At 43.8% G+C, this 24,321-nt stretch overlaps 1 protein-coding gene across 2 annotated transcripts in view; it reads right to left on the bottom strand.

Moving 5' to 3' along the window:
- The window catches only part of ITGA4 (integrin subunit alpha 4), a 299,845-nt gene that overhangs the window by 52,138 nt on the left and 223,386 nt on the right, over positions 1–24,321 (bottom strand). For both annotated transcript variants that reach the window (XM_068245421.1, XM_068245420.1), the window contains 3 exons: positions 23,589–23,741; positions 8,200–8,276; positions 474–624 (listed from right to left, as the gene is read on the bottom strand). In XM_068245421.1, coding sequence (XP_068101522.1) covers positions 474–624; positions 8,200–8,276; positions 23,589–23,741 — 381 coding nt within the window. The remainder of the gene's footprint in view (positions 1–473; positions 625–8,199; positions 8,277–23,588; positions 23,742–24,321) is intronic.

Raw genomic sequence — 24,321 nt, forward strand, 5'->3', positions numbered from 1 at the left:
ATACCCGATCTCAGTCGGGTCCGCTCTACTGCGCAGGCGCCGGAGACTTGCGCCTGTGCAGTAGAGTGGACCCGACGGCGATCGGGTATTTCCGCCTCCTTCGGAGCCGACAGCCGCCAGAGCGCCTGCGCAGAAGCCAGGAAGGTAAATATTACGTCACCGCTGTACAGAGGGCTACAGCTAGACCCCCGAGGGACGGCAGATGGCGTGGGAAGCCTCATTAGGATCCTGAGGCTTCCCCCATCCGAGGTGAGTACCCCCCAGGGGACGTTTTGTCGTTACAGATTCTCTTTAATGTATTTGGCCAGCTTTACTTGGATCACTTCCTGTTTGCTCTTCCACCTGAAGAGGGGTCTTCTAACAACAGACGCATTCAACGTATATTTGTAGTCTGCATGAAATCCATAAACACCTAGTGCCTGAAACATCGTCCACTGAGCACCAGTGCATACAATATTGTGCAGATGTATTACCAGGTCTAACACTTTGGTGAAGTAAAGGCCTCTGGGTAGTCTCATTTGCAGAATAGACTGATAGGCATCATCACCAGCATTGAACAACGAAATGTTTAGCATGACTGTCTTCATTCCACCAACCACAAGGGATGTTTTATTTGGCGATGATCTACAAAAAAAGGCACATATTCACTAAAGATTCTATAAATAAAAAAGGATGTAAATAGCAGCCGGGTAAAAACTAAAACTACACAAACAAAAAGTAGGGCTCAGTTCATAATTAAGAATGTGAGATTAGTAAGATTAGAATTGCTCTTTTCCTACAGTACCAATTTTGTACTGCTTAAAGCTAAATAATAACAGCCTATTTTGCCGTCGGCTGGTGTAAGGTAATAAAAGTCAAAAGGTCTAAACAAAAATCATAAAACTGTATCTGAAGTTCTGAATATTTTCATCTGTTATGAAATTAGTGAACCAACCTTTTGAATTAAAGCACCACTATCAGATTAAATCAATTAGTGACGCAACATGGCGGCTCAATCGATCAAAATATTCTGGACGTAAAGATCTCGTTCAAAAGGTGGCGGACAGGGGTGCTCCCCTGGGGCCACTAAATATTTAATAAGGATTTGCCCCTTTGTAAAAGAAGGGCCAAAAAATAAAAAAGTCCTTTTTAGCGGGTGATCCACCACACCCAATTTCAACACTTGTTTCTTATGGAAAGGACGACAGAAGAAGATACTGTTGCACAGTCTTGCAGTATGAAACTTGATTTAAAATTTTATTGGCACAAATACAAAAATCAGCACATTTGTAAAAACTTTTTATCCGTAAGAACAATCTCCATGAACCATAGAAAGAAGGCTACCATGAGACTGGTATATGATCTGGCTTGACGTGATAATGAAGTAATTCAGGCAACGACACATGTTCGTTTCGGGCTGTTGTATGCCCTTCATTAGGCCAGAGTATACATGAGTAATTCTATAGGGCCAAGTCAGCTAGAGAACCAGAAAATGGAAGAAAAATTGGCATCTGCACCAACCAGATGCTATAACACTATCCCAGTGGAAAATAGCCATTCAGCTATGTAGGGAGTTTGAGTTTAAAGGGTTCATGGAGATTGTTCTTACGGATAAAAAGTTTTTACAAATGTGCTGATTTTTTGTATTTGTGCCAATAATTTCTTTTTCAAGTTTCATACTGCAAGACTGTGCAACAGTATCTGCTCCCCTGGGGCCAGGCAGAGTGTTGGCAGTGGAGCGTGCCCTCACTTGTCTGCCAGCACACTCCTTCCTGTGTCCTCTCTATCCCTGCCGGTGCACCTGTTCCTCATGACCTGGAGGCATGTACATTACGTGGCTGTGTACATGCTGTGAGGTCATGGAAGCACAGGCAGCCAGTGCGGATGGAGAGAGGACACAGGAAGTAGCGCACCAGCAGACAGGTGAGTGTCTGTTTCCAATGCCAATAAAGGGGAGTGCATTGCAGATGGCTGAAGACCTGGGAGCCCAGCAGTCAGCCTTGCATTGTGGTGGCAGCTACATAGATTTTTAATAGATTTCAAGGTGAAATCACATGACCCCCAAAGTTGAGTAAACTATATAAATGTGGGGGACTTGGAAGTATGGAGGATTAGACCTTCGTTCCCTGGGCAGTGAAAAAAATTCCCACAACTGAGCATTTTAGAATCCCTAGTTTCACTTAACAAAAATACAAGTGCAATAATCAGAATATAATAATAAGTGTTTAAAATAAAATGTCATTAAAGCCTTTTAATTTGTGAAGCCCTTGAAATAAAAAAAAAATCAAGAAATTATGCATTGCTAGAATGAAAATACAGATGTGCTTATTTCAATTAAATACTGTTGGAAAAAAATCTTGAAAATATGCAAATAAAGTTGCATTTATAGAATGATTTGGCAGGAAACCAAAGCATTAGTCATTGTACACCTTGGGGAGAGGAGTTGGCACAGACACAGGCAGCAGAAGGTGAAAGCACTGCATAAACAGCTAGCTTCCAAGACAACAGCAAATTAGAGAGAAACATATTGCTAACGGTGTAGCAATTAAATTTCAGATTTTTATTATTCACAGATTCTTTTTCCCCCTCCTACTCTAAGCATTCATTTTTCATTGTATGAAATATCTTGACTATGATTTCAGCAAAATAGTTTGGTTATTTCTTTAATTAAGAGAAACTCCAGCTTCTCCAAATTATCTCTGTCATGACTTCAAATCATTAATCATGTAAGAACATTTTGTCATTCCTTTAACTAGGTGTTTCTTTATTAAGTTCCTGCTTAACCAGCCAAATGTACGATGGATGCATTTTATATTGCCAGAGCATCAATCTCGCAGATGTCAGAGTACTGCAATACCCATAATGCTCTGAAATTTACCAATCAAGGTGAAGGAATGGAGACATCCAACATTATGCCATTGCAAGTACTCGATTGGGTAAAGCAGCAGCCCCCCTGATTGGGTGCAGATATACTCAGATGCAATGACCAGAACTCCTGTTTCTCAAAAGTAAGAGCTGCTAGTATCAGGGTTTAGGCCTCTTTCAGATGGACAGCTGAGCAGTGCACTTATCAGGCAGTTCAGCGTTCGGTGGCTGTGGCCATGCTCAGATGAGACTTCATGGAGAGGGGGGTGTCCAGTGCTGGTACCAAGCACTAACAAGCACCCAGACACTGCAGGACAGCATCTGACAGTCAGTGAAGTCATCGCTGTAGGAAGGTCATGCTTACTTGGTGGATTTTGGTTCATACTGCGTGGACACACAGGCAAATGTATATACAGAGCTGTTGACGCTCTCATCTCATAGATTTTCCTAGAAGGTGCGGGAACAGTATGGCCACTCTCATGCAAGAAGAGGAGGGCGGTCACAAATTACATGAGAGTCCAGGGCTACAGCGGGGGTATCCAGAAGGACACAGGAAGTCGCTGGAGGATCCAGATTAATAGTCTTGAAATTGGACCTATCAGAATAACTTCCTGACAATTTTTACTGGCCCAAATTCGAGCTGCATAACATTTACATGACATTTGAGTGCAATTATTCGCACTTCACTGATCATACATATTGGCTGCCTATACTTGGTGGTGGTGGCGGGGGGAGGGGGAGGAAATATGGCTAACTATACTTGGGGAATATCTATTCTTGTAGGGATAATCCTATAATCCTGCTACCTGTACATGGGAGTGCTACCTATACTTGGGGGCTAATCTGTCTACTTATACTTGGGGGGGGGGGGGGGGCTACCTGTGCTGAGGGGGGTACCTGGCTTCCTAAAATGGGGGCATAAACTGGCTTACTTTATGGAAGCTACTTGTACTGAGGGGCTAATCTGGCGACCTACACTAGGGGATAATTTGGCTGTCTTTACCATACTGGGTACATTACTAGGGGCACCTCTGGCTACCCATTTTGGGTGTACCTATAGATCAGGGGTCCCCAAACTTTTTCGGTCAAGGGCCAGGTCAACATACTTCAGACTGCTGGTGGGCTGTAACATACATTAAATTATGAAAAACATTACATTGAATCTAGGTATTGATTCCCCCCCAATCTTGCCCGGAGGAGAACTCCCAGCAGCAGCCGTTCAGTCATGCGGCGCCCAAAGAACGTCTTTGTGCACCAGACAGGGAAGCATACCCAGGTGACAACCTGATGTCCAGTGGGACAGCAGTGTCACCTTATGAAGAATTGAATTGGAAGCCAGCGAATGACTGCTCACTGGCTTCTACAGTATGTGGATGGGTGGTGCCAGCGCTGCTATTCTATATGTAGGCCATTGATATTTAAAGGTGCAATGGGCCACATCTATAAGTTTTCAATATTGTGTTTATGGGCCGGTGAAAAAGCCTCGGGGGGCCGCATTCGGCCCGCGGGCAGTAGTTTGAGGACCACTGCTCTAGATACTTATCCTGTGGCTACCTATACTGTGGATTTGTCTCTGTGAGGGGAGCTCACTCACGGCTTCTGTTTGCAGAGGTGTTTCTATGTTCAGGAACGCTGAGGCAGAAGAAGAACAAGAGCAGCCGACAATATTTCTAATAAGCTTATTATACATTTTCTTATTCAGCAAAGTCTGACATTTGTTCCGGCAAGACATCATTGGTCTGCCGATGCTCTCCTGACACCACGGTGACGCTGTGTAAGTGTGAAAGTGTGACTTCAAGAAATAGCATATTACTCATCTGCACTGCCTGCAAATGTCAGTGATGTTAGCACTTGCTAATTGCCTGATAACTGCTAGTGATGTCATTTACCTTCAGCTCAATCACTCTTCATTTTCATATTTAAAAGAATAGTACAGTTATGATGAAGACTGCATAAAAAAAATATAAAATAAGGCCCTGATCAGTAATGCATTATATTTGCAATGTTTACTTTGCTCTCGATTATGACACAGAATCAGAATCAGAATCGGTTTTATTTCGCCAAGCATGAGGGGTCATGCCCGGAATTGTTTTTGGCACAGTACAAGAGCTCAGGAAGAGTACATAGAAAGAGACAGAATACAAAACAGTACAAAAGCTCAGGAAGAGTACATAGAAAGAGACAGAATACACAACAGGTGTCAGTTAACAATACATTGTGGAACACTTTACAGTCCCAGTGAGTCACTGGGATGTCTAATAGTTAGTCTTGTGTGCTGGTCAGCCGTAGCACCGCCGGCCTCGCCGCTCGTTGGGGCTTGCTTTGGTGGTAGAATGTGGAGGGAGTTTAGGAGGCTGACTGCCGAGGGGAAAAACGAGTTCCTGTGTCTCATGGTTTTTGTGTCATGTCACCCCAAGAATGTACACTGCAGGCTGTTACTGATGGCAAAGAAACAACATGCATGGATCGCTGTCTAAATGTGCTTTGAAAGTCCCCCCACTGCTTCTGCCGTGTTAAGATGCCCATAAAATACTAACTGATTTTCCCTGGGAGATTCAATCATGTGATAAAATCAAATCTACTGGAGATCGATGCACCAACATGGCAACCTAATCGTAATTTGATCAATTTCCCCCTGAAAATCGGTCTTGATGGAAAATCTTGCTCAAAGGGGGTGGTGGCGCAACAGTATGCAATTGCCAAAGGACCCCAGAGCAAGTGACAGGTTCTTCCAATTCAATGTTCTCCCCCAGGCAGAGCAGCATCATCTACCGGGTAACCTAGGCAGGTGCCTGTGGCCTAGTGGCTGTCAAGTAGCCCGCCAGCCACCTTCTTTAAAGTGAACCTCCGGACTAAAAATGTACTCAGCACAACTGAAAAGGCTTGGGGCTTGATTCACAAAGCGGTGCTAACCTAGTTAGCACGCCTAAAGACTTTTGGGCGTGATAAGCATTGCACTAAGTAGGTTAGCACCGCTTTGTGGGAAAAAATCGCGTGCAAAAGTAAAGTCCGGTGCGCGCAAAATGTTGCATAGGGTTTAATGGCGTTGCGCGCGTAAACTTTACGCGAGTGAAACTTTATGTACAAAACTTTGCGCGCAACTTTATTTTATCGCGCCTAAACTGAGTTTAGGCGTGATAATGGGCTTTTCACCAGTGTGCTAACAGTTAGCACGGCTTTGTGAATCAAGCCCTTGGTGTTTCTTTAACAGTTTCACAGGATCAGAACTTTGTTTTTCTTACCAAAGCATAATTTTTAGCTGCATTTTTAGCTAAGCTCCACCCATCAAAGAAAAAAGCCAGAGCTATTTTTTTCCTGATGCTGTGCAGAGCATGATGGGATTTCCTATGTTGTTATTCACGTTGCCTAGCAACTGGGAGAGGTGCTCAGGACACAGGACAGTTGGAACTGTGTCTCATGCTCCCTGTCACCTCCTTTAAACCAAAAAGATGGCTGCCATCATAAAATCAAACATTTGCCTGTTCTTTTAAAACAGTGGGGGTTGAGGTTATATTACCTATCTATTTTAATTAACATAACTAATGTAACTTAATGACAGTAGGTTTGTTTAGGCTGGAGTTTCTCTTTAACCTCTCTCTACTTTAACTTTTTAAAAAAGACCACATCTATGCCTCATGGCCCCTGTGGAGTACCTGTAGTAGAGCACACAAGGGGGGAGACCTGAGGGACCTGATTTCAGCTCTGAGTCCCCGGGGAACAAAGGGGGTGCTAGCATAGCAAGCACTCCTATGTATATTTAAGATATTTCATGCTGAAATCTATCTGCAGTGTTTGGCAGTAATAGATCCCTCTGTGCACAGATTTAGATCAGAAAGGGATCTATCTTTTGTCTAAAGTTGCCCATACACTAAAGGTGGCCATACATCTAGCGATGATTGGCAGATCCGACCAAGAGGCAAATCTCTGATCAGGGAGAGGTATCTGGCGGCTGCCCACACACTGCAGGCTGATTCCCCATCAATTTCATGCTGAAATATTTTGAGAATTGGACTTTGAGAATCACCACATAAAATACACCGGCAGCGTTTGAGTGTAAATGGAGGAAGCACAAGACGGGTGGGCACCGTGGCAGGCGACACTGGAAAGGTAAAGTATAAATGCACACACGGGGGGCACATTTACACGAGTGGGGACAGTGCTGGGGAATCCGTCACGTTCAGCACTGTTACCGCCGTGCACCCGATCAAGCATATTGGCCCGAGATTTACCAGAATGTCGGATCCATACATGCGACCAATTTCACATCAGCCGACAATCAAGCATGTGTATAATAGCCCCCGATCGCCATTTCGCAAGCGATCCGTCCGGCGGATCAACTTGATCAACCAATGGCCAACTCCTTTGCGCACGCCGCTCTCCCACGTGTGAGGTCACGTACGCATCGCTCCATCATCCCTCTGCCCCCCTCCCGCATAGCAACAGAACGCATTGTCAGCTACACAGCCGACACGCCTCCGTAAAGGCCGACCCAGCAATGTCGCCATAGGGGATTGGGTCTGGGTACCTGACAGGCAACATAAGTCAGGGGTGTGTACGCACCTTAAATGTAGGGAATACACGGTTCGTTTCTGCCGTGTGTTTCTGCTCTCGATCGTTTTTGCCACTCGATTCTGCAGTCGGTTCTCTTATCTTCAGCTCGTTTTTCTTATCTTTTTCCATTCACTTCTATCAGAAATCGAGCGGCGAAAGAATCGAAAGGGAGATCGGACATGTCGGAAATTATCCATCGAACCATCTAATCACCTCAAAAACGAACCTTGCTTTCCTTGCGTTGAAAGACATCCATGGCTACAATTACTAGGTAATGCCTAATGATGTTGATCCAGGGATTTTATTTGATTGCCATCTGGAGTCGGGAAGGAATTTATTTCCCTTTTGGGGCTAATTGGACCATGCCTTGTAAGGGTTTTTTGCCTTCCTCTGGATCAACAGGGATATGTGAGGGAGCAGGCTGGTGTACTTTGTTCTCTGGTTGAACTCGATGGACGTATGTCTTTTTTCAACCCAAATAACTATGTAACTATGAACCGTGTATTCCCAGCATAAAAGGTTTTCCTGTAGATAACAGAGCATGTTTCCTGTGATGACTGAATGTGCACACAGTTTTACTCAATTACAGCCTTCATACCCCCTTTACTTTAGGTTCCCTTTTAAAACACAAGTGGAAATGGCAGCTCCCACAGCTGCCTGGTAACAGATTTCTTTTGAGCATCATGAAATACTTCAATTATGTGTGACAAAGAGCTCTAGAGAAAGAGCTACAGGGGAATGCCAGGTTCATTCCCACACAAAAATAATCAGTTTTGTATATTGATTCTCTGCATTTATACTCACCCTGGGAAGGAAACTTTTGCAGAGAGCTGTAGATCAGCGGAGCAGTTTGCCAAGGCACAATACCTTGCGAAGGAAACCTGCAAGTTAAGACCAAAGATACTGTGTGAACTCCTTGAGACACAAATATCACTATATATGCCTGCACAGCCACATTGTATTTCTAGGTATTTTATAGCCAAGCAGGTCATTTGGACGCAGGTGGAGCGTCTGTAAAATGGGCATTGCATGTTAATTGCAGCTACAGCGGTGCCTGGGGCAATTCGGCACAAAAAAGGGGTGCGAGGAAAAATGGGTGCCCGTTTTTGTTAATAAAATTATTGTTAATAATATCTACTGATAGTCTTTGTTTTATGGTGTAAATAGTGTACATTATCATAATAAAATATCAGAATATATAAGCGATATTTTACTACAACTTAAGCTAACCTTTCTCTCACACAGTACCCTCCCCTCTCCGACACCTAACCCTAAAACCATCCTTCCTGATGCATAACACTAAATTCCCCTGTCTTGACGCCTAACCCTAAAACACCCCTTCCTGACGTCTAACCCTAAAACCCCCTTCCTGAAACCTAACTATGAAACCACCCTTCCTGACGCCTAACTATGAAACCACCCTTCCGGACGTCTAACCCTAAAACCCCCCTTCATGACGCTTAACCATAAAACCTCCCTCCTGACACCTATCCCTAAAACCCCCTTCTTGACGCTTAACCTTAAAACTACCCATCCTGAAGCCTGACCCCAAAAACCACCCTTACTGACGCCTAATCCTAAAACCCCCCTCCCAACGTCTAACCTTAACCCCCCCCCTTGATGCCTAACCCTAAAACCCCGCTTCCTGATGCCTAATCCTAAGCCCCCCTTCCCAACTTTACGAGATACTGTACATTTAAAACAATAATTACAATAACATTACAAATGTCGAAAACTATAACATTCTAAATTTCAAAAACCATAAAAAATTTCAAAAACTATAACGTTGTAATTTTGATAACTTCATTATTGTTTGCCCAAATTTCTGCTTTGCCCGATATTTGCATTAGCGCCTATTAGCTCCTAGTTGCCCAAATTTCCTGATTTCGCAATTCAGGTGGTGCAGATATCAGCAGAGAGTTTTTATATCATTATTTCAAACAGTTCAACAATTCCATCTGTTAGTGTAAACGAAACTGTGTAGGAGATAGGACAGCAAAATGAATACCCCCTTTCTATTACCCCCACACTTTTATTCTGTGTGTGTGTGTGTGGGGGGGGGGGGGGAGTACTTATGTTGACAGCCATGGGGGTTTGGTTGCCTTAGTACAGGGGGACATTATCTTTGGCCACCTTTCCTGCTGTTTCCCACCTTGCGCAACTTGCATGGCTGAACAGGGTTTGAGTCCCCTTTTACACATACCGGTAAAACCTGCGTTGCATCACACTATTTTCCAAAAGCAGTGAGAGTATATGGAGACTTTCACACTTATTGCAGTCCCCTGCAGTGGGCCAGAAGTATCCGATCCAACGCAAGGGCTTGAGGTAATGTAAGTCTATGGGCGACGTACGCAGGGTCATATGTTTGTCATTTTTTGTGTTGCGGTGGGAATCGGCAGGAGCAGCGCATCCCCAATGCAAGGCAAGAAATAAGTGTAAAACTGGCCTCCAGATGAAGCTACACTGAATTTTTTAATTATATTTAACATGTAAAAAGAAATGATATACTAACAATCGACTGCCTCTCCTGCTCCGCCCATTGACCAACATCTTCTATATGGTGCGATTAATACTTATGATCGATTTTAAACCAAAATTGATTGGAAATCAATCAATCAGAATTTTTTGTGACAACAATTCTAAGCAGATTCAATCACAATGATCGGATCTGCTGAGACTTGAGTGTGAAAATCAACGTGTAAAGGGCTTGCTGTAAACACATATGTACAGGATCTGCTAGTGAAAAGGCGTGTAAGGTGTGTAACTGTGTATCCATCTCATTGTCACTTCTGATTGTCTTAAAGTGGACCCGAGGTGAACTTTTACACATTGCATAATTGTGTTCCTTTCCTATTGTTTATAGGGCATTCCTCAAGCCAAATACTTTTTTATTTTTAAAAACAAGGAACACCAAGAGCCCCAATAGTATAATATGTACTGGTAAATGGTTACTAGATAGAGTAAATATTAATACTCACAAACCAGGGTTACCATTAGGCAACCTCTGTAAAGGCAGGTGGGGAGATCTTCCCCTCAGAGGTGCCTGGCTCTACTACTGACCACATATGCTATTGCTCCGTTGTTATTGCCTGATGAAGCGGGATCAAACCTGCAAAGCGCGTTGCATATTTGGAGTTCATAAATAAAATATATTGGGCTTGATTCACAAAAGAGTGCTAACTGTTAGCACGCCCGTTTTCGCGCAAATTTTCGCATTGCGCGCGATCGCAAATTTTCGCACGAAACGATAACGATTTCGCACGCAAACGCGAATTTTCCCGCAAAATCAATATCGTTTTTGCGCGAAACTTCGCGTTTGCGCGCGAAAACGTTACCGTTTTGTGAGAAAATTCGCGTGAAAACGGCCGTGCTAACAGTTAGCACTCTTTTGTGAATCAAGCCCATTGACTGTCTTCACTACAGTCTTTGTGTGTCTACATGGAGGAGGTAAGTCCACCACTACCTCCTCTATTTACCAAGAATTTGTTTTTTAAGCTCATTTAGCTTTCTTTTATCCTTTTGGCGCCTCTGTTCTCCTGCATAACTTTTTTGTTTTTGTTTTAATACTCTAATTCCCTATAAACTAAAAAATCCACGCCCACAAGTTTTCAGAGAGCCTTGGCAGTAGCAAGGGCTCATGGGAGCTCAGTCTGGGCAGGAGGAGGGGGAGGTGTTACTAGCCATTGATTTCAGAGGCAGAGGGGAGGAGGAGAGGGGATTAGGCTGATGGCTCAAGATACAGATAAGCTTGCCTCTGTGTAATGTTTACAAACAACATGGCGGCTGTCATTGTATCACAGGAATAAATAATCATATTCTATTAACCCCCCTGGCGGTATGAAAAATACCGCCAGGGGGAAGCGCAACAGTTTTTAAAAAATTTTTTTTTTTTTTTTTATCATGTAGCGAGCCGAGGGCTCGCTACATGATAGCCGCTGCTCAGCGGCATCCCCCCGCCCGCTTCGATCGCCTTCGGCGATCACCGATCAGGAAATCCCGTTCAAAGAACCATGGCGACGGGGCGGGATGACGTCACCGACGTCAGCGACGTCGGGACGTCATTGGGAGACCCGATCCACCCCTCGGCGCTGCCTGGCACTGATTGGCCAGGCAGCGCTCGGGGTCTGGGGGGGGGGGGGCCGCACCGGATAGCGGCGATCGGGCGCGCGGCGGCGGCGATCGGGGTGCTGGCGCAGCTAGCAAAGTGCTAGCTGCGTCCAGCAAAAAAAAAATTAAGTAAATCGGCCCAGCAGGGCCTGAGCGGCACCCTCCGGCGGCTTACCCCGTGTCACACACGGGGTTACCGCCAAGGAGGTTAAAACTGTTTGCAGCTAGATTTGCTGTATAAACCATCTGAACTTTAGATAAGATATATAGACAAGTTACTTGTTATAGTTCGTTTTTCATCTCGGATCCGCTTTAAATTGGACTTGAACTCTTGCACAAGACTGAAGGAAAACAAAGAAATACACCTTGTATGTATTTAGAGAGTTTAGCCTGTCTAATTCCCCCTCATTCGTGACTAATCATCAGTGTAATTTGATCCCTCAGCCGTGTCTGCTGGCTGCCTCAGCACAGCAGCTAATTGGTAAACACAGGGGGCTCGATTCACAAAGCGGTGATAACCCAGTTATCACGCCTAAAAGACTTTAGGCGTGATAACCTTTGCACCACTGAGTTATCACCGATTTTTCCTGCTCTTCGCGCGAAGTTACCGCGCGTACGCGCGTGAGCGCGCGCGCAAAGTCCCATAGGGCTTAATGGGAGCTTCGCGCGAAGCGTCGGGTGCTGCGCGCGCACTTACGCGCGTAACTTCGCGCGAGTTTCTTCTTATCATGCCTAAAGTGAGTTTAGGCGTGATAAGGGCCTTTTCACCAGCGTGCAAACACTTTGCACCGCTTTGTGAATCAAGCCCAGGATGTTAACTCTATGTCTGCTTCCATGAAAGCAGGAAGTAGACACACTGCAGATTTACTGCAGGATTTGTATCAGCTGTAACAAAGAAATGTTTTTCTGTTAAAGGTCATTATGTTGTTGCTTATCTTTTAGAGCAAAGGGGAAGTTTTGAGTTCAGGTCCGCTTTGATAAGACTTCTGTCTGTGACTGTCTCACTAAACATCTATGGTCCTCCTTAGTGACAATGCTGCACAACCATCAGACATAACAACTGCACTTTCCGCTAATGAAACAATGTAAAAAACCAATTCTATGCACAGATGCCAGTGTAAGGAATTAGTGACTAAACACACATGTATGATTATATGACATGAATACATTAATGGAGGCACAACGCCCACCCACATTCAGCAATTAGCATGTGAATTGATAGGACCGTTTCCTGGGAGAAATAAATTGAATCTGTCACTAGTAATATACAGCCATCTGTTTTACAGATCAGACCTATATGCCAAACGAGTCAGGCTTTAGGCAATAACGCAAAGTATTCAATTTGAGTAATATAATAGTACTGTATATCACATCACGCAAAATGTAATACAAGTGAAAATTACATCTTTTGGAGTTGTTTTTAAGGGTATTTTTTTTGTACAAAGTAGCATCTATGAGTCTTATATACTGTATGTAGCATATATGTAGCATATAAAAACAACCCATTTATGAAAAATGTAAAATGGCATGTGTTGGAATACATACTGTTTCCTTGAAACTGCTTACGGTACATTTCATGCATTCATAAAGCTACAGAAGGGAACTTGCACTTCAAAGATTTTTTGTGTAAATCTGCAGTCATATGTTATTCTTTAGAATTTAAAATAAATGTGCAGATTGGGATAAAGTATGCTCAGATTTTGAAATCTACGAGTATTCAGAGGATCTGTGTAATCTTGACACTAAAGCCTGGTCCACACAATTTTTCCACTCTTATGTAGTATGGGGGCCAACAAGTTTTGAATACGATGAACAGATTGTGTAAGGAGATAATAAAAAGTTTTCCTGGTATTCCAAGAATCACAGGACCCTCTCTAAAAGAAGAAAGACCTGGAGCCAAATGGTGCAATATCTCTGGATAATAGGATGTATCAATTCTTTAAAAATTATACTTACAAAGGTAGGTTACAAAAACCTGCTACCATCATCAGAGCCTGCAGGGATATGATCATCCCTGCTCTGTATTCCCATGTACTGTACAGTAGGATGCAAACTGGATGGCTGCACATCTTTGGGGTTTTTAGGGCCAAGCTAAAAAACTGCAACCTCCCAACCAAGGTGTTAAACTTTACAAAGCACTTTCGGAGGCGCCCAGTATGTATAAATAATTAAAAACAGTTTAAAAAGGAGAGGGGCTCAAACTCTTTGGCCACAACTGCAAAGGCACTGTTGTAAGATTGACCTGAAGAAGCAGGTAGGACCCCGCCAAACGTGTTGTCTATATTAGTGCTTGAATAAACACTGGCCTAGTTCTTCAGGAGAGCTAAGACCAGCACTACCTCTTCTTTTTTTTTGGCAACAATTTTTATTGACGAGGAAATAGAACAAAATGATAAAACAACAGTTCACAATCGCAAAGGCAATTTTTTAAAACTATTTTATAAATAACGATCACCTCCGAAATTGTTTTCTTTGTGAAGATTGTGCAGGTAAGCTCTCATACTACACAGAAGAGGTAACATTGGCCAATTAATAGCCAATTAAAATTGGGTCTGTGTAGCAGGCTTACAGATGAACATTTGCAAAAAGAAGGGTAAAAAAAAAAGTCAATACAATGCAAAGCGAGAAGTTAAAAAATAGAAGTTCAAGAAATAGTTGATATTCGACATGTTATTTTTTCATGTTGTTTGATCCACAGTGAGCCTGCAAGTCATCATCATGACAGACAAGGAAAAACTACACAGCACCAACTGCCATTATCTATAACCACACCCACTAACATTGTGATAGGTTAAAAGTTTTTTTGGTTTTTTTTTAGGTATACTGTTTGTTTGTCAGTTGTAAACTCCCACAATGCAACAAGGTTCATAGAAAGGAAACTGTCAGGACCTAGATCCTGACATCACACTGTGGGAGGGGTTTCACCACAATATCAATCATACAGACCCTCCTGATGATCTATTTGAGAAAAGGTAAACATTTTTCATGGGAAAGGGGATATTAGCTACTGATTGGGATGAAAATCAATCCTTACAGCTCCTCTTTAAGATCTAGAAATTAGCTATGTGCCTGTGGCTATGAATGGAGCATTAGGGACGATGCATGGAGCATGATGGAGCGACTTCTAGTAGGCAGGGTGAGAGAATAATACACTCAGGGGTCACTCACTGACATCCAGGGATCATGCTTCCTGAGAAAATGAAAAGTGTGCATATAGATGTGGTGTCTGCTGTAACAGGGGCCTATGATGTGCGTATAAGTGCTTTGCATTTTGTTAACTTTTCTGCATGTTATTAAGTCTATCAATGTTGGCAGTTTTTTTTCTTTTTTTTTTTCAATTGAGTTAGGAAAATATTATGGCCCACAATCACAATCACAATCCAAAATTAAATTAAATTAAATAGAAATGACTGGAAATTAGTATCGCTTTATTCATATCTTGGCCAATTTTCTGTCACACAGATTATCTGCTAAATGTTAATCATTGCTTTATATATGAGATCTGATTGTTGTTTATCAAGCAGTAGCAAGGCTGCCATCTGCCATCTTTGGAGTACTGTGCTTAGGATTATCTAAACGGCTACTTGATACATTGTGGAATCTGCGAAGCTCTAGCTGTAAAGAATTTCAGCAAAATGCTTGAAATTGCAATGATCTCTCTCTGATACAGGGCCCCATCTCCAAAGCTCTGCAAGTAGCCTCCCATGATGCTCAGGCAGGGCAGTGCAGGAAAGCAAGTGTTATGATAACCTGTCTTCAAGGGTGTTGCAACTTCTCTTATGCTTCTTTGCTCTCTCTGAGGCCTTCTCCTCAGACCAATTTCCTGTTGGTGCTCCTCTGACATACCACAAGTGTCAGCTGAAGGAGATGGAGACACAGGAAGAAGGAAGTTGCCAATTACAGGGTGAGGCCGGCATTGGCATAGGGACTGCAGTGTGCACTGAGATAGATGGTAATAATGACACCTGTGGCACTTTGCATGGGGGCCATAATTATGCAGGGAAGATTTAAACCATTGTAGGGTGGAGATGGGGTGGAAACAGCACTATTAGGGGAAAATGACTATACTGGGGTGACATTTATAATTTCTATGAGGGGTGGAAAGGTGCCAGGGTGGCAACATTGGTTATGGATAGAGAGTCATGCTGGTCGCAGTGTTTGCATGACCTCTGGCAGATGGACCCCCTCACTGTAATGTTCATCATTGCTGGGGAGGCGGAGCTGGGGAGTTGACCGAGGGAGGGAAGGCCCCAACCAAAATTTTGTAAGGGACCCCATGATTTGATGCTACATCCCTATATCTGTATTAACTACACAACAAGATTTTACATTTCTGATTCAAATTTGCGACATAAGTTTGAAAAATTGATACAACAAGAAAACAAAAATCAAAAGGGATTAAAGGCCACACATTTAGTATAAAACATAACTTTTAATCTCTATGAGGTTTGCCTATCTCATTATATATTTTTCTGTGTGCCTCTTTGCCATACTGTTGTACACGTGATATTTTATATGAGGTATTCTATATTTTGGATTCTGCTTAGGTGGTGGATTTATTATTTTTTATTTCTGTAAAAGCAAGAATATTATTTCAGGATGATACCATTTATTGGCTGACTAAAAAGAATAAGAATAAGCAAGCTTTCGGCTGTAAAGCCTTCGTTGGGAAGGCTTTACAGGCGAAAGCTCACTTACTCTTATTCTTTTTAGTCAGCCAATAAATGGTATCATCCTGATACAATATTCTTGCTTTTACTGATGGCTACACATGGTACAATATCCTACTGCTACTACTTATTTCTGTAAATGTTAAATTTTTAATTCATGATTACGGATAAATTACTTTGATCTGTTTGCCTCTGAGGAAGCAGCCCTTCTGAAGGCCGGGAAACTTAAAGGGGAACTATGGCAAAAAATTGTAAAATGTTAAATATGTGCAAACATAAACAAATAAGAAGTACGGTATGTTTTTTTCCAGAGTAAAATGAGCCATAAATTACTTTTCTCCTATGTTGCTGTCACTTACAGTAGGTAGTACAAATCTGACAGAAGTGACAGGTTTTGGACTAGTCCATCTCTTCATAGGGGATTCTCAGCATGGCTTTTATTCTTTATAAAGATATTCCCTAAAAAGGATTTAAACAATGATGCTGGCCAGCTTCCCTGCTCGCTACAGTTTTTTGGCAGTTGGACATAGAGCAACAGTCATTCACTAAGTGCTTTTGAAAATAAATATATCCCTGAGAATCCCCTATAAAGAGATGGACTAGTCCAAAACCTGTCACTTCTCTCAGATTTCTACTGCGTACTATAAGTGACAGCAACATAGGAGGAAAGTAATTTATGGCTCATTTTACTCTGGAAAAAATGTACTTCTTATTTGTATATGTTTGCACTTATTTTAAATTTTACAGTTTTTCGCTGTAGTGCCCCTTTAAGTCAAGCTGTTTGATGTTATCTTGGTACCTTACCCTGACCATTCTTATTTTAAGGATTGTCCTGTCATTTTTTTAATACTAGATTAAAAGTTACGTTTTATACTAGACTTACGTGTGGCCCTTAAATCCTTTTGTTTTTCGTTTTCTTGTTGTATTATATATTTTTGAGGGATGGCCATTTTTTGTTTATTGACAATTATATATATTTTAAGTTTGAATATTACTTCTTTCTATGAGCGATTACCTCTCCTTTTCTATCTCTAATTATATCCCATTCTATTCTAAGCATTCCATTTGAATTTAACAGTGAACACACAGAAGTTTTTGCAAGATAAAAATAGAGGAGATACGGCTGCACCAATTCATGGCTTCTCATTTCCTCCAGAGAAAACTCCAGCTGAGCTGCCTGCTCACCCTTGCTCCCTCCCCATTTAGTCTAAAACCAAGACAGGCTGGTAGTCCCAGTCAGTCAGGAGGTATGGCTTCACCTCACAATGCAGTCACTCCTCCCCCTTCATGCTCTTGTGATTACAGGGGGCGTGTTTCAGACTGAATTGGTGTAATCAGGCAGCAGTTGATGAGAATCTAGAAGCAGGTGGAATTATAGAGCTTTCTTCATTTTACAGAAACTAAAGGTTTTTTTTACAAAACCTTTTTTATGTATATTTAATTTAAAACAAAGGAATATTAAATATATATTTGAAAAAAGACCTGTAAATGTTATATAGGTGAGAATCAAAATTAGGACTATATCACTGTCAGGCAACAGTGTTAACCACTGAGCCACCTTCAGAGGCGTAGCTAGGGTTTTCAGCGCCCGGGGACAAAGACTATTAATGCGCCCCCTAAGGTGAAGGGTCGTGACCAAATGTGGGCGTGGTTATGGGTGCTCCACATTTGGTCACGCCCCTTCAAATGTACATGGAGGTTAGCAGGCTCACGCTCACCCACCCTCCCTCAGTATGTACCTTCCAGCATGTTCCAAGACAAATTCAGCAATCATGAGCCCCCCCCATCAAGACAAATTCCGCAATCATGAGTAAACATGAGGCCCCCAACATGACCAACGCAGCAATCATGAGGCCCCCAACAAGACAAATTTAGCAATCCTGAGGCCCCCAACAAGACAAATTCAGCAATCATGAGGCCCCTAACAAGACAAATTCAGCAATCATGAGGCCCCTAACAAGACAAATTCAGCGATCTTGAGGCCCCCAACAAATCATGAGGCCCCCAACAAGACAAATTCAGTAACCATGAGGCCCCCAACAAGACAAATTCAGCAGTCATGAGGCACATAAATAGACAGCATTTCACATAAATAGGCAGAATGCCCCCTTAATATGGTAGACACCTCTTACCTGGCAGCAGTTCCCCAAAATACACTCAATCTGACAGCAGTGCTTCCCCAAAAATAGGTAGCCCCAGGTCTATAGGTGTCCCCAGAATAGGTGGCCAGCAGTATAGATGTCCCCAGAACAGGTAGCCAGGGGTAGAGATGTCCACAGAACAGGTAGCCAGGGGTATATGTGCCCAGTATATGTAGGCAGGGGTATGTGTCCCCAGTATATGTAGCCAGAGGTATATGTGCCCAGTATATGTAGCCAGGGGTATATATGCCCAGTATATGTAGCCAGGGGTATATATGCCCAGTATATGTAGCCAGGGGTATATGTACCCAGTATATGTAGTTAGGGGTATATGTGCCCAGTATATGTAGGCAGGGGTATATGTGCCCAGAGTAGGTAGCCAGGGGTATATGCCCAGTATATGTAGGCAGGGGTATATGTGCCCAGAGTAGGTAGCCAGGGGTATGTGCCCAGAGTAGGTAGCCAGGGGAATATGTGCCCAGAGTAGGTAGCCAGGGGTATATGTGCCCTGAGTAGGTAGCCAGGGGTATATGTGCCCAGAGTAGGTAGCCAGGGGTATATGCCCAATATATGTAGGCAGGGGTATATGTGCCCTGAGTAGGTAGCCAGGGGTATATGTGCCCAGAGTAGGTAGCCAGGGGTATATGCCCAGTATATGTAGGCAGGGGTATATGTGCCAAGAGTAGGTGCCAGGGGTATATGTGCCCAGAGTAGGTAGCCAGGGGTATATGTGCCCAGAGTAGGTAGCCAGGGGTATATGTGCCCAGAGTAGGTAGCCAGGGGTATATGCCCAGTATATGTAGGCAGGGGTATATGTGCCCAGAGTAGGTAGCCAGGGGTATATGTGCCCAGAGTAGGTAGCCAGGGGTATATGTGCCCAGAGTAGGTAGCCAGGGGTATATGTGCCCAGAGTAGGTAGCTAGGGGTATATGTGCCCAGAGTAGGTAGCCAGGGGTATATGCCCAGTATATGTAGGCAGGGGTATATGTGCCAAGAGTAGGTAGCCAGGGGTATATGTGCCCAGAGTAGGTAGCCAGGGGTATATGTGCCCAGAGTAGGTAGCCAGGGGTATATGTGCCCAGAGTAGGTAGCCAGGGGTATATGCCCAGTATATGTAGGCAGGGGTATATGTGCCCAGAGTAGGTAGCCAGGGGTATATGTGCCCAGAGTAGGTAGCCAGGGGTATATATGCCCAGAGTAGGTAGCCAGGGGTATATGTGCCCAGAGTAGGTAGCCAGGGGTATATGTGCCCAGAGTAGGTAGCCAGGGGTATATGTGCCCAGAGTAGGTAGCCAGGGGTATATGTGCCCAGAGTAGGTAGCCAGGGGTATATGTGCCCAGAGTAGGTAGCCAGGGGTATATGCCCAGTATATGTAGGCAGGGGTATATGTGCCAAGAGTAGGTAGCCAGGGGTATATGTGCCCAGAGTAGGTAGCCAGGGGTATATGTGCCCAGAGTAGGTAGCCAGGGGTATATGTGCCCAGAGTAGGTAGCCAGGGGTATATGCCCAGTATATGTAGGCAGGGGTATATGTGCCAAGAGTAGGTAGCCAGGGGTATATATGCCCAGAGTAGGTAGCCAGGGGTATATGTGCCCAGAGTAGGTAGCCAGGGGTATATGTGCCCAGAGTAGGTAGCCGGGGGTATATGTGCCCAGAGTAGGTAGCCAGGGGTATATGTGCCCAGAGTAGGTAGCCAGGGGTATATGTGCCCAGAGTAGGTAGCCAGGGGTATATGTGCCCAGAGTAGGTAGCCAGGGGTATATGTGCCCAGAGTAGGTAGCCAGGGGTATATGTGCCCAGAGTAGGTAGCCAGGTCAGGTGTCACCCTCCCCAGCAGGAGGGGAGCAGCGCAGAGAAGAGCTGCTCTCCCTTCCTCGCTGTCCCCTCCAATGTCCGGGTGGCTGGCAGCGGCGGGCGGAACTTACCTCCGTCTCGTCCCAGCGCCGGATGGATCTGCCACTACTCTGGTCTGGTCCAGACCAGAGCAGCGGCTGCGCTCCCGAACTTCCGCCCGGCGCTGGAGCGAGACGGAGGTGAGTTCCGCCCGCCGCTGCCAGCCAAGAGCCACCCGGACATTGGAGGGGACAGCGAGGGAGGGAGAGAGCACCTAAGGTGAGGGAAGGAGGGGGGATATGGCCCCCCTTCCCCACCGTCCGCACAGCTCTCCCTCTTCTCTGCGCTGCTCCCCTCACCCGCCATAAAAAAAAACAAATTAAAAAAAACCTCGCAGCTCAGCCAGGCGGAGGGCGCCCTTGGGGACCAGGCGCCCCGGGGCACTTGTCCTACCCCGACCCCCCCTAGCTCCGCGCCTGGCCACCTTGCTACCCAGTGATATACTTAGATATAATTAGATACAAAGAAGACACATGCTGAATGTCTTTTTCAGTGCAGCTATCGCATCCGGCCTCTGGTTCAGGTTTCCAGGTGTGGAGAGCAGATAATGATATATGGAGAATGCTACAAGGACAGTCCGGAAACCCAATACATTGTGACATTTAGCATCCATTTACCAAACACAACAGCAGCTGCCGGAAGCTTCAGCAAATGAAGCAAAGACCTGGAACAAGCTGTGACTTCCATCCATATGTTCCACACTCAGCTCCAGACTATTCATACAGCACTACCAGTTCCATAATGCCCCATGAGGATTATGTGCCTGCTCCTCATTCAGACTGTACTTCCATGGTGATGCTATGTGAAGACTGTTGGTGCTTAGCACAGATAGGAAAATTGTGCCCAGGTTGCAAATTTACTTGGAGGAATTAACTTCCAATGAGACTTCAGATTACTACTCTCTGATTTCTGAAAGATCAGAGATTCTGATTGGTTGCCACTGGATATCCTGTGCCACAACCATTTGCAGGGGCAGATTTTTGTAAAGGCCACAAGGGCCATGGCATTGGGTGCTGAAAAGGGCAGCAGGACGAACACTAGAAATCCAGCGCAGGAGGTTTGGGCACAGCCAGCGCCACCATAGACTGTAATAGCAATTACGGCTATAGCGGCGCACAGTGAGTAAACTCGGCGCCGTCAGAAGACGGAGCTGAAGTTACCTTTTAAAACACTGTAATTCGGCCGCCAGCAATCACTGTAAGCCGAATTACGTATTTCCCTACCATCCACATCAACCTGGAGGTGGAATAGTAGTTAACGCCGCTGGGAGTTGTGCAGGAGCAGGGTTAGCCATATACCGGCTATATCCTGCGCCCAAGTCTCCTGGCGGCTTTTTCATAGGTACACCAGCAGGACTTGGGGACAGATAAGAGTCAACATGTCAAAGTAAATCAACTCTCCTGGTCCAAAGCTGCCCTGCTTTGCTCTACACACAGCCTGAATTCCAGAGCTCCATGCATCTCCCTTACTTCCTGGTGTGAAAGGAGTGAGACAGTTACAGCTTGTTCTGCTGCGTCCTGATAATCACAGGAGATATAATGGTGCCACTGTGCCAGAGTTGTAGGAAGCAGAACTCTTGAATAAGTACACATTCACAGGAATATCAGCTCTACTTTAGAACTCCAACTGTCAGACAGTAAAGCTGGTCAACTGCCCTCTATTCCCTCCTTTTTTCAACAAACGTGGTTGCATTTTTTTTCTTATTTTTTACCGTGGAGGGTAATGCGCTACAATTTTCTTATCAGCTAGTTGATGCCTTTTGAAAGCTGAGCAATGGGTCTCTGATTACAGTAGAGCAGAGAGATAGAGAGAGATGAAAACTGCTATATCTGCCTTAAGCTTTGCGACTTCACTAATGAGGGACTTGCTTCTCTGACAGGAAATACAATCATTGTCAGCTTAGAGGAAACATACACACTTATACACGAGTCATCGATGCCTGGCAAACACCATGCAATTTCCCATCAGATCGATGGGTCAAATAATTTTTTTACAGTAATCACAAAATTGATCAGTAACACAATTGGAAATCAGATCGTATCAGGTGAAAATTATCGTTTAGACCCATCGATTTGTCCAGAAATTGCATTGTGTGTACCAGGCATAAAACAGGCTTTTCCTCTTGCAAACCAGTGATCGCTAGTCAGGAGGTTGGACAGAATGATATTGGATGGAGAAGAGGGCAGTTGATGACAGCAGGCCTTGGGCGCTGGAAAGTACAAATCCTACCCTTACCATTTGCACTAAGGTGAGAATGCATATTTATTCGTTTTTGCTGTTAATGTCTGTATGTACCTCTAGCAAACTTGGCTCGCTATTCTAAAATCAGTCCAATGTCTAATACACAGTACATGAAATAGTACTAGCAGGCGAGCACAGTGAGGATAAGGAATGAATGTTAAGTGCTTCTGCTCACCAACACATCAGCTGCTGGCCTGCCATACCTTCTGCATCTATCATTTAATAGCTCCAGTGTAGCAACACACATTTTAAGCCTGGTACACACATCCATCCACACATTGATTGGTCAATCATTGGCCAATTTTACCATCTTCATGTAGTATGAGAGTTTGGCTGCACAATCTGTTCAAGTATTGTTCAAATCTGTTGGCCCTCATACTACATAGAGGGGGTAAAATTGGCCAATCATTAGCCAATCAAAATTGTATGTGTGCAACAATGAGATTTTAGATCGCTACACTTTAATTTCTAAAAGATCAGAGATTCTTACTGGTTGCCACAGGATATCCTGTACCACAATCCTTTGCACTAAGGTGAGAATGCATATTTATTAGAATTTGCCGTTTAATGTCTGTATGTACCTTTTAGTACATCTGGTCCACTATTCTAAAATGAGTAAAATTAAAGAGACTCTGTAACAAAATTTTCAGCCTTATTTCTTCTATCCTATAAGTTCCTATACCTGTTCTAATGTGGTCTGTGTTACTGCAGCTTTTTCTAGTTGCACAGTGGCTGTGTTATCTCTGTTATATGATCTAACCTTCTCTCTTCTGTCGGGCTGAGGCTGGAATGTGTGGAATGTGCTGCACTGCTTGTCATTGGCAGAAGCTATACACACCGTCTCCAAGCTCTGTATGAGTCAGAGACTGAGCTACTCTCAAGCCTATTACACTCTAGTTAGAAGCCATGTCTTTTGTTTGTAAACACTGCCTAAAAATGGCAATTACAAGCCAGGATTGCAGCAGGGAGTGGCAGCAACAGCACAGAGGGGCCCAGGAGAACATAATGAATGGAATGGTATGCTTTTTATTGTAAGAATTTTAGAGTATAGATTCTCTTTATGATTGGATATGTGTACCAGGCTTTAGTCCTAGATTATTGATCACTTTTGTAATTGTGCAAAAGAAGGGAGCGTCTTACCACATTTTGTACCACATTTTCTTGCCCATCTTTCATCTGTAGAATGGGCTGCAGAGGTTTCAGTGCATTGACATCTCTCCTCTCGATGATGTGTTTTCCAAGAAAATAACGGGATTCCATATGTATCGGGGTTAGAATGTCCCTTACATCTCTCTAGATATACAGTAACAAAGAACATATTTTATTAGCACAAATACAAATCTTGCTCATGTACACTAAAAGACAATGGCATTGTTTCACAAAGCTTTTCTCTCAAATTATTATACTTGACTTATCTCACCTTATTTATTTTTCAACTCAACTATAAGGAGAGCTATTCGGTAAGATAAACAGATATGAACCTCTGTTCTATTAACTTTTCTCCTACGTTTTCTTACAGGAAGTAATTTTCCTTTTAAAAGGTATTTTATTTGAAGGATAAAAATCTCTAGTGAGAAAACTCAGGTGAAAAGTTAATTGAGTACACGCCAATGAGAGATAAATGGGTTAACTTAAATGAAGCGAGTTAAAGCAAACTTGAAGCAAAATAAACTTGAGATAATGAATTGTATGTGTAGTACAGCTAAGAGAGGGGATAAACGGTACGTTTCTGTACCATGTATCGAGCAGCTGATGCGGCCAGCTGATAATATTCAGCAGGTCCGATGATGCTGCTCGATCCCCGCTGGCGGACAATGGCAGGGAATCGAGCGGCTGATAAGGAGCGCCGGCGGGGACGACCGGGAATCGATCC

The sequence above is a fragment of the Hyperolius riggenbachi genome, chromosome 7 (genome assembly GCF_040937935.1).
Source record: "Hyperolius riggenbachi isolate aHypRig1 chromosome 7, aHypRig1.pri, whole genome shotgun sequence".
In the NCBI taxonomy this organism is placed as follows: domain Eukaryota; kingdom Metazoa; phylum Chordata; class Amphibia; order Anura; family Hyperoliidae; genus Hyperolius; species Hyperolius riggenbachi.